The 10,929-nt window shown below is 55.7% G+C and overlaps 2 protein-coding genes across 2 annotated transcripts in view; both read left to right on the forward strand.

The window, feature by feature from the left end:
- Nucleotides 1-4,915, forward strand: part of ITGB3 (integrin subunit beta 3) — a 22,800-nt gene extending 17,885 nt beyond the window's left edge. The window contains exons 12-16 of the mRNA XM_017736296.1: nt 1,211-1,433; nt 1,665-1,765; nt 1,887-2,006; nt 3,016-3,182; nt 3,954-4,915. Of these exons, the coding sequence (XP_017591785.1) occupies nt 1,211-1,433; nt 1,665-1,765; nt 1,887-2,006; nt 3,016-3,182; nt 3,954-4,022 (680 nt within the window). The 3' untranslated portion in view covers nt 4,023-4,915. The remainder of the gene's footprint in view (nt 1-1,210; nt 1,434-1,664; nt 1,766-1,886; nt 2,007-3,015; nt 3,183-3,953) is intronic.
- A 3,708-nt stretch (nt 4,916-8,623) lies between these two features.
- Nucleotides 8,624-10,929, forward strand: part of LOC103617005 (methyltransferase-like protein 2) — a gene marked incomplete at its 5' end in the record, with an annotated part of 13,825 nt that continues 11,519 nt past the window's right edge. The window contains 2 exons of the mRNA XM_017736294.1: nt 8,624-8,637; nt 9,333-9,338. Coding sequence (XP_017591783.1) covers nt 8,624-8,637; nt 9,333-9,338 — 20 coding nt within the window. The remainder of the gene's footprint in view (nt 8,638-9,332; nt 9,339-10,929) is intronic.

Genomic DNA, 10,929 nt, shown 5'->3' on the forward strand with positions numbered 1-10,929 from the left:
CTGCTGAAATCCCAAAAATCCCCAGGAAAACATCCGTGGCCAAAGCTGATTCCACTCCACTGGAGCCCAGCCTGAGTGAGCTGAAACCTGGGGCCAGATGACACTCGATTCTTGCTCCCTGATGTCCCCAAATGGAGTTTTTGGGGCCCCACCTGCCCCTCAGGCCAACTTCATGGCTCACACTGCCTCTGTGCTGCTCAGACTGATCCTTTGTCTTAACAGCCTGCTGATAATGGAGGTGGAAACGCTGGGTTTCCCCCACCCTGAGTAGTCAGTGTCCTCAAGGAGCCTGTGTCTGTTTGAACAAGGGCTGCAGGTCCCCAGGATGGGTGAAGGGCAATGATGAAGAGCTGCCCCCAGCCAGGGTGGGCTGTTAATTAACCTGAACTCTCTGACCCCGATGGCATCGGTCCCATCCCACTGAGCCTCCCCAGCCTACCCATCTGTTTCCACGCCTTGTCACCCAGCCTGGCACTATTTTCCTGTGACTCAGCCCTAGTTCCTCATTAACGGGGTTACACATTTATTTCACATGCTGGTGCCTCCAAGGCCATGGCTGGGACGGTGCCCAGCCGATCCCCCGCCGGGAGCAGCATTCCCAACATGTTCCGCTGTGCTCAGGGCTTAGGACGGGTCAGTGCGTGCAGCTCCGCAGTGTTTCCACCACTTACTGTGTCTCATCTTTGAGCTGGAATCAAACCACAATCCAAATAGCTCCAGGCTTTGGCAGGATTTGAGCATGCCTGTCTGTCTGTCTGATTAAACCAGTCTCGGTGAGCATGCATTGGGCTTTTCCCAGCAGTCAGCTTTCCCTGCCTGGTCCAGGGCTGAGAAAGGAGTGAGACTTGGGAGCTTCGACCAGATGTCCTGACTCAATCTGAAATTCAAAGCCACAGCCAGAACTTGACTTTCTCAGAGACAGGTCTGATGGAGCATCTCCCATTGCTGCTGCTGGAGCTGGGGCAGCTCATCCTGAAATGTGGGAGTTTGTTCTTGCTTGAGTGGGATAAGAGGAGAGTTGGGGACATGGTGAAGGTGTGAGCTGCTCTGTGTCCCACCCCAAGGACAGTGCAAAGGAGTTGTCCTAGGTGGCTGGTCTGCCTTGCCGTGCCCACAGAGGGTGAACTGCCACTCTGGGTCATGGGCATCCATGTGGGGAATTGCTGACGGGATCTGTGGAGACACTTAGATGCCTTCTGGTTGTCCCCAGGCCACGGGCAGTGCAGCTGTGGGGACTGTCTGTGCGACTCAGACTGGACAGGCGACTACTGCAACTGCACCACACGCACTGACACCTGCATGTCCAGCAATGGGCTGGTGTGCAGTGGCCACGGCTCGTGTGTGTGCGGCCGCTGCGAGTGCACCCAGCCCGGCTCCTACGGAGACACCTGTGAGAAGTGCCCCACCTGCCCGGACGCCTGCACCATCAAAAAGTGAGAGAGAGCAGAGGGCTGGGACAGGTCATACCACATTGGGGGCTGGCAGAGAGCTTGGAAGGGTCATATCCCATCGTGGAGCTGGCAGCACTGGTGGCAGGAGCTCTCACTATCTGCAGCCTGGTAGGGTTGGGACTCTGGTGATTTCCACAACCTGAGACTGAAAGGTGTGACAGTTCCCCAAGGAGAGCATGGAGAAGCTCATGGTACCTCCCCCCTCTTCCACAGGGATTGCGTGGAGTGCAAGAAGTTTGAGCGGGGAAAGCTAGTGGAGCAGCAGTCCTGCAGCCGCGTGTGCCGTGACGAGATCGAGACGGTGCAGGAGCTGAGTAAGAGGAGACCCAACCCCTGCCCTAACACGTGGAAATCCAGGGGGTTGTGTATGCCACACGCTTTCCCTCTGTGTGTGCACCCCTCAGCATGGGGGCTCTGAGCCTCTCACTCTGGCAGGTGACAGGGGCAAGGATGCCGTGAACTGCACCTATAAGGACGAGAATGACTGTGTGATGAGGTTCCAGTACTACGAGGACTCCAGTGGCAAGTCCATTCTCTACATCATCGAGGAGCCTGGTAAGAGCCAGCTGCCACACTCAGGCTGGGGGCTGCAGAATGTGCTGTGCTGGATTTCTGTGCGGAACAGGGGGAATTTTGAGTGCTCTTTGTACCTCCCACTCCAGCCAGGCTCACAGGGCACCACGGCTGGGGACTGAGAGGGATTAAAGAACTTCTTTGTTCCCTGCTCAGTGCCACCACGGCCGTGATTTCCTGCCTCTCAAGTATCACGTTTCCAAAGTTATTTCACCCCTCACTGAGGCCAAGGATGGGGGTTCAACCTTCCCACTGCCCCGATCCTGTGTCTGACTTTGTGGGGGTGATTTTTCTTGGGAAGCAAATAGGAGGAGGCTCCCGTCAGCAGCCCCGGGTTCTCCACTGACCTCAGCTGAGCCTGGGGCTGTGTGGCTGCAGATCCCTTGGAAGCAGGGCCATGAAGGCAGTCACCAGCTCTCACTGCAGCTGTCTGCCATGGGCAGGGTACAGCCCACACTCCCCAGCCCCACAGCCAGAGGGGAGAGAAGAGGCAGGCAAGGGCTGGAGTGGCCACACAGCCCTGGGCAGTGTGCAGGGGGAGCAGGAGCTGCAGAGGCTCACAGCGGATCTTGCTGCCCCCATTTGCCAACTCAGTGTTGACACATGGCCAGAGGGCGAGGCCAGGGTGGGGGGTCAAGTGGGCTGGTGGTTTGGGGCGAACTTCCACCAGCACAAGGATTTGGTCTCCGCTGTCATCCCCCACTGTGGGTGGGACCTGTGATGCCCCTGATCTGGCTCCAGGCTTGGGTGCAGACCCCCACCCTACAGACACGTGCTCAAGTATTTTGGCACAGGTGCCCCATGGATGGGATCCTCCTTCACAGAGCCTGCTGTGCTCTGGGTGGAGGCTCCTGCTTGCTGGCAGAGGAGGATGATGCTCTCCTGAGACCAAAGGAGCTCCATGTGCCCATGGCCAGGTAGCCCCAGAGCTGCTGTTAGTTGCCCTGGGGGTGCTGAGCCCCCCTCAGCCCTGCCCTCCTCTCTGCTCCAGACTGTCCAAAGGGGCCAGACGTCCTGGTGGTCCTGCTCTCAGTGACAGGTGCCATCCTGCTCATCGGCCTCGCTGCCCTGCTCATCTGGAAGCTCCTCATCACCATCCACGACCGCCGTGAATTCGCCCGTTTCGAGGAGGAGAAGGCCAGGGCCAAGTGGGACACGGTGAGGAACAGTGGGTTGGGTGTGCTGGGCAGGAGCCCCAAAACCCCACAGCCCCTGGCTTGAGGGATCCAGGTCCCAGTGTTCCCAGCATGAGAGCCCAGCTGCTTTCTGTGGTCCCATGACATGGTCCTTAAGGACCAGCTTGTCCCATTCCTCTCTAAAGCCTGAGACAGAGCCCCAGGCAGGACTCAAGATGACACTGCCAGCCAGGACACCCCTTCCTGGAGCCCGCTGTGGTCCCAGGGGTGCACAGGTGATAGGAAATGTCCTAGATGATTTTCCCACCTCCAGCATATCCCAAGCACTTGTCAGCAGCATGACCCCCTTACTCACTGCTCACATCAGTGTTTCCATCCCATGAGTAAGGCAGAAGGTCCCTCCTGCCACAGGGTGCTGGAAAGCACTGAAGAACCCAGAGCACAAGGGAGGGGGCTGGGACAGCACTGGTACCTCTCCCCCACCTCTCCTCCATCTCCCAACCCCCTACAAAGTGAAGGGATGGTGTGGGATGGGATGGGGAGTTCTTTCAAGAGGTCTCTCTCCTCCTGAGCTCCTGCTGCTTCTCCTTTCCTCCACAGCAGCTTTTCCCTATTCTCCCCCATGAAACCTTATGGGGAGCCATGAAACTGGCATCCAAAGCCTTGGGTGGAGAAAGGGATCCACCACTCCATGCTGAGACAGTGCCTCAGTTACCCTGGATGTTAAGTAGAAAAAATGCTGATGCTAAGCACAAAGTGATGATGCTCTTTTTCACCCTCCTCCTTCCTCCAGACCCACAACCCTTTATATAAAGAGGCCACATCTACCTTCACCAACATCACATACCGTGGGAACATGTAAGGATGCCACATCCAGCACTGGCCGTGGGATCAGCTGAGGATCCATGGGATCTCCTGGAACCCAGTTTACAGAAGAGCTTGTTTGTGTCCGCCTGTGTGAATGACTGCATGTAATTTAACAAGTCCCTGACTGCCTCCAACCCCTGTTGTCTGTCACCCCACTGTAACTGCAGGGACGTGCTTTCCATGGCAAACCTCGGTCCTTACCTCAGCGGGTCGCTCGCAGAGCCAGTGGCCCCCCATACACTGAACACAGAGAAATGGGATGATCTCTGTCAGTCTGCGAACTCTTCGGTGCTCATCGGGCCAAGGGCATTTCAGTAGCAGCTGCTTGAACCACATGCTGAGCTGTGCTCTCCTCCACAGCCTGTGCTGGTGAAGCTCTGCCCACTTGGAGTCTCCTTCTGCACTGGCCTCAGTCCCTCTGGGCACAGGGACCTTCTCCTTGGGGACAGGGCAGCTGCCAGCAGGCAGGAGCCATCGCTGGCTTTGGGGGTTCAGGACACTGCTCGAGCAGCCCAGCAGCTCCTTTCTTCTTGCAGCCATATGTCACTGGTGCTACTGTGACCCGGGGTGGTAAAAAGCTGTGCCCCACATGGCAGTGCCCTCCCTCACTCCCTCCAGTGCATTCACTTTATACCACCTGCCAACTCTGTGTAGCATCAGCTGTGCTGCTCCCAGCTGCAGCCTGGCTCAGCCCCTGTATTGGTGCTGAGTTCCTCCTGTCCACCTCCACTGTCCCCATGCCACAGCACACATGGTTGTGCAAGCAGCTGCTTCGGGAGGGTCATGACACCCGATATCCCTTGAGCCTGGCCACCCCTCTCCCCTTCCTCTGTTTTTTGGACTGTGTAACTACACCACCCCTGGGCTTCTGTGTAGCTTGGGGTTCCCGAAGAGCAGGCAGGGCTCAGGCTATGTCCTGCTGCCTGGGCTGTGTGTCACCTGTGGAGGAAAACAAAGAGCTGTCCTAGGGGCAGTACTGGGCTGTAACAGTGCTGCTGCCTGGTCCCTGCCCTGCCAGAGCACAACGGCTCAATTCCCCTCCGTTGCTCCAAAAGCAGCAGTGACCTTGTTCCCAGCGTGGGGTTGGCCCCAATGGCCCCAGCAGCTGTTGACTGAGCTGGTGGTGGCCCTAAGTCCCTGTTCCCTGGCTGGCCTGTCCCCGCAGAGTGGGAGCAGGGGCAGGGGTTGGTGCTGGGTGGGATCTGGGGCTGAGCCCTGGAGGGGGGCCGGGGATGGATGGGTAGCACCAGAGTGTCAGTGATTCACATCACAAAAATAAAAATAATAATAAAAAAAGAAACCTCAAGACTACTAACAGTGCGAGTGTCCACAGCCTGTGCCCAGACTTCTGCCCTGAGGGCAGCCCCTGACACCCCAGCACAACTAGGGAAGCTGGTTTGAGATGAGATGGGTTGAGGGATGGCAGAACTGGGGCAAGCAGGGCTGTGGGCCTCCCACGGGGGTCTCTGCTCTGTTTCTGGTTCCCTCCTCAGGGTCAATAACAAGTTGGGGGGGGGCACAGGGTGGGCCAAAGCCCACTGCAGACTATGGTACTGGCAGCACCTCACTCCTTTGCAAGTGGAGTGAACCCCAGCACCCCACATCCTGTTTTCTTGGGTCTCTGACACCCCCTACACATCCCGGGGTACCAGGTGCCCCCAGCCCACAATGTATTCGGGCACCTGGGGCAGTGCTCGGTGTCCCCAGCTGTGCCAGGCAGGGCTCAGTGGGTGATTGCAGCACCCAGGCAGGATCTGGGCTTGGGCTGAGGTGGGCCCAGCTGGGTTTGGCCCCAGAGGAGCATTTTGTCTGCCGGTGAGCTGAGGAAGAGGGATAGAGAAAGGCAAAGGCAGAGCCTGGCTGCAACATGAAGAAGCAGGATGAGGCCCCCAGGCTGCCTGGGGCTGCTTCTACTGGAGAAACCCCAACGATCCCACATACACCTTTTAGGCATGAGACTTCCATTTCCCAGGGAGCTGTGGGATGAGACGAGACCCCAGTTTATCCCAGTTCGCTGCCCCTAGGTGCCAGGGGACATGGCTATTTGCAGGATCAAGCCCATGACCACAAGGAGCAGCTGTTGGGAGTCTGGAGTAGTTTCTTCTCCCCAAAATCAAGGCAGTGTCGCTGTGCCGGCCGGAGTAGAGGAGAGTGAGCAGCCGGAGGTCCCTCCTGGGGCAGGGCGTGGACTTCGTGGTTGCTCTCAGCTCCCTGGGAGAAGCCATTTGGGAGCGGTAGTAGCTCCAACCCTGCGGAACGTGCCAATTCCGGGCTGCACGGAGGCTGTTGGAGCCCGGCACCACTAGATGGTGGTGTCTGTACGTGCTCGGCCCAAGCTTTCCACCTTCTGGGCTGCTTAATGATCATCTCCCGCATCGGACAGGGACATTTCCCCCACGGAGGTTTCCAGGGAGTGGGGACACCCTGAAACCCATCCCACAAACACAGCTCCTACAGCAACACTGAAGTCCACGATTCTTTTTACTCCTACTTTAATTCCTGGAAGCGCTGAAGTGCTCTCTTTCCTTGGATGCCATCAACTCCTTTTGTAAACTGTTTTCTGCTAATAAACCCAAACAATGAGCAAAGCACTTCCGATGCAGACAGAAGATGATTTAAGGTGTGTTTCGTCTGATTCACAACCCAGAACTGGGTTTTCTAGGTCCCTAGGGAATTTTCTGCAATGAAGCACATCTCCCCATTCATTTCAGGGAAGCAGGTCAATGTTGGAGTGGTGAAGTCCCAACACTCTCAAGGGAAATCCACTTTCCAGAACAGAATCTCCAGGAGGTACTGAAGGACATGGCTGTGGATGGTGAGTACATTGGCATTTCGGGATAGTTCAGGATCTGGAGCATCTGCTGGGCAGAAAACTTAAGATTTGGAGAAGAAGAGAAGAAAGAGCTGGAATTAAAAACAAAAAGCCAAAATGCTGCATTTCCCTCAGCGCAAAATCACAGAATAATTGAGGTTGCTGTATTTTGGGCTGCCCTTCCTCAAACATATTTGCTGAGAGAATTGGCATTGTTCAGCCTGGAGAAAAGAAGCTTCAGAATGACCTAATCGTGGCCTTGCAGTATCTGAAGGAGCTGACAGGAAAGGTGGAGAGAGATTCTTTTACAAGAGCCTGGAGGGACAGGACACAGGGAATGGCTTCCCACTGTCAGAGGGCAGGGATAGATGGGATATTGTGAGAAATTCTTCCCTGTGAGGGTGGTGGTGCCCAGAGAAACTGAGGCTGTCCCATCCCTGGAAGGGTTCAAGGTCAGGTTGGGCGGGGCTTGGAGCAACCTGGGAGAGTGGAAGGTGTCCCTGCCCATGGCCGGGGGTGGAATGAGATGGTCTTTAAGGTCCCTTCCAACCCCAGCCATTCCATGACTCTGTGCTATCTCCCCACTGACTAACTCCACCTTCCCCCACAGCACATGGTTGACATCCACACTGTAGATTCCAGCTATCCCCTTAGCCAGCGAGGAGCTGCAAGAAGCCCAGGACACACCACAGGAGGGGACTGGCATTGCCCTCCTTGCTCTCTGCTCCTACCTGGCCTCTCCTTCAGCACCCCAGCAACAGGAGCACAGGGAGGCTGCTGGATCTCTGCAACTCTCTTTGGGTCACTCTGGCGTGGGACACGCTATGCACTCAGCACAGCTTAAATTATCTCTATTTCCACACTCCCCTTAATCTTGGGTTGAATTTTTGCTTTGCATCACATGGCAGAGAGGCACAGTGTGAACTCGTCGTGTCTCAGCAGTGCCATCCCTCAGCGGGGCACAGGAGAAGGGGCTGTGTCTGTACACTTGGTGGAGCATTGAAGGAGATGATGGGTGATGAGTGGCTATGGAAAGGTAATTTAATCCTCCTTGGCCTCAGCATCCAACCCTGCTGGGGGGAGGGATTTTCACTGCATTATTGTGGCTACATTTCTTCAGATCCTGAGATGGAAGGAGTGGGTGAAAGGCAAAGGAGTCACTATTATTATTATTAATAATCTCTTTTTGGCAAGTCTCTCTGCGCTGACTGCCAGCAGCCAGGGGAGGTTTCCAACACTTTCTTGTTACAGAGGGCACAGCCATTGTGGATAATTTGGGCTCTGAGCTGGTCACAGAAGAGACTCCGTTGACCCCAGAGCCATGGGAGGTGTCAAGTCTGGATTCTGTAGCTGGAGTCTCTCCAGCTGTCCTTTTGCCGTTACTCCCAAAGCCTGAAATCTCCCTGGAGAGCTTGTCCCTGCTGCTGGCAACGCTCCCTGCTCCATTCAAACACTGCCTGGGCCCTTCCCTAGGGCACAAAGGTGACACCCAGGACTTCAACTCCACCCTGGGCTCCACAGCCAGCAGGGTTCACCTGAGCAGCAAGGAAGCCTTAGGACAGAGGAAGGTAAGGCTAGGTATCTAAGGTCTTTCTCCTTGGAGGAGACCTAAAAATCTCTAGAAACCAACAGATTAGTTAAAAGCCTCCTGCATGCCTGTACTGGCTCTGGTCAGATGACAAGGATGTGATGTTGACACAAGGCAACTGATTACCTTAAAATCGTGCAGTGGTTCCCACCCACATGGGACAAACATGGAAGCAAGTCTGGTGGTGAGGGACTGATGGCTCCTCCAGCAGTAAAATCATCCTCCCCTGTCTCAGCAGGGTTTAGTACCGTATTTTTGTACCTCCAGAGGCATCATGCTACAATGGGGATTTGTGCTCATGAATTTAGTCTAGATTCTCACTTTTTCCCTTTTTCCAGTTTGTTCCAGATGTTCCTTGCTACAAGAGCAGAGGCCAAGCTCTTCTCTTACCAGATGGGACACAGAAGGAGTCGACCTTACCTTTTCTGGCTAATGATAAACTGCAGGGACTTGTCCTCTCTGCCAGATACCTGACCAGCACTGCGAAAAATGGGGATGGATCCCCATGGCATAACTTGTCCAGATCTTCTCAAGGCTGTGGGATCTCTGCTCCCTTTGAGCTCTGTGAAAGCAGGACACAACTCAGTCACAGCTCTGACCACTCTCCTCCTCTTCAGCCCTTAGGAAAGATTACTCAGGCAGCTTCGATTACCAGAGGAATCCTCCACCTCAAAGTATTTGGGAAATGGGCACAGTTGGCAGCTCTGCCCTAGAGAATTGTTTCAGATTATCAGGAGAGTTGCCTCTGTGGTATAGAGAGGGAAGTGCCCCTCTCTACTGGGATATTTGTGCCTTATATGACAACATACACAAAATACAGGGGCCCCAAGATGAGATTTCCAGAAAAGCTTTGTATCTTTGCACATCCAAAAGCATCTGCACGGCTGCCATCTGCTCTGCAAAAGCAATGCTGGCAGTGCCACTACAGGCATGTCACACCCATGTGCAGTTAAATCCCCCAGGTACCAGGTCCCTCCAAAGCCATCGGTGCAGCAGCTGGTGCTGAGCAGGGCTGGGCTGTTTCACAAGCCAATGTCGCCCTCTTTTGTTCTCTGGTTGCCACCCGCAGGAGCTCAGGGACCGCACCAGCCAGTGTGGATGGATGGACACTCCCTCAAGTGTGGCAGAAAGAAGCTCCACAAAATTTGGGAACAGATGGGTCACCCTGTGCACGCTGTGAACAAAATTACAGAATCCCAGAATGGTTTGTAGGGGACCTTAAAGACCATCCAGTCCCACCCCTGCCATGGGCAAGGACCCCTTCACTAGACCAGGGTGCTCCAAGCCCCATCCAGCCTGGCCTGGGACACTGCCAGGGATCCAGGGGCAGCCCCAGCTGCCCTGGGCACCCTGTGCCAGGGCCTGCCCACCCTCCCAGGGAACAATTCCTGCCCAATATCCCAGCCCTGCCCTCTGGCACTGGGAAGCCATTCCCTGTGTCCTGTCCCTCCAGGCCCTTGTAAAAGAGTCTCTCTCCATCTTCCTTGTAGTCTTCCCTCAGGTACTGGAAAGGGCCACAATTAGGTCACCCCAGAGCTCCTCATCTCCAGGCTGAACAATCCCAATTCTCTCAGCTTGTCATTGTACAAGAGGTGTTCTATCCTTCTGATCACCCTGGTGGCCTCCTCAGCTTCCCTCCTTCCTCCTTCATCCTCCCTCCTTCTTCCCAGAAGGCCAAATAAATAAATATCTAACGGGATGTCAAGAAGATGGAGCTGGACTCTGCTCGGTGGTGCTGAGCAATAGGACAAGAGGTGACAGGCACAAACGGATGCCCAGGGAAGTTCCACCTGAACATGAGGAAGAACTTCTTCATTGTGCAGTGACCAAGCACTGGAACAGATTGCCCAGAGAAGGTGTGGAGTTTTTATTGCTGGAGATACTCCAGAACTGTCTGGAGGCAGTCCTGGACAATCCATTCAAATCCTTTGAATTTGAACCCTTTACACCTCGCTGTAAGAGGACAAGGGGGGATGGGTTCAGTTCGAAAGAGCAGGGTTAGATGAGATACTGGGAAAAAATTTCTCCCCATGAGGATGGGCAGGCCCTGGCACAAGGTGCCCAGAGCAGCTGGGGCTGCCCCTGGATCCCTGGCAGTGTCCCAGGCCAGGCTGGACATTGGGGCTGGGAGCAGCCTGGGACAGTGGGAGGTGTCCCTGCCAGGGCAAGGCTGGCACCGGAGGGGCTTTGAGGTCCTTCCCACCCAAACCGTTCCCGATTCTGTGCCATGTACTCTGCAATGACCCTCCTGGAGCAGGAAGGCTGGACCAGACGAACCCCTATGGTCCCTTCCAGTCTGTCCCATTGCGGGGCTCCCTGGAGTGCGGAATATCCTCCAGAAAGGTTATCTTTTCGGGACCCCTTCCCGACATTTTTCCGCAGCACCACCGCAGCGGACACCCGTCCCACGTGACCCCGTCCGCAGTCCTCCTTCTGGTCGGACCGCGCGGCGCCGCTTCCGCTTCCGGTGCCGGCCGGCCCGTCGTGGCGGGGCCCCCCCAG

The sequence above is a fragment of the Corvus brachyrhynchos genome, unplaced genomic scaffold, assembly GCF_000691975.1.
Source record: "Corvus brachyrhynchos isolate BGI_N302 unplaced genomic scaffold, ASM69197v1 scaffold96, whole genome shotgun sequence".
Lineage (NCBI taxonomy): Eukaryota > Metazoa > Chordata > Aves > Passeriformes > Corvidae > Corvus > Corvus brachyrhynchos.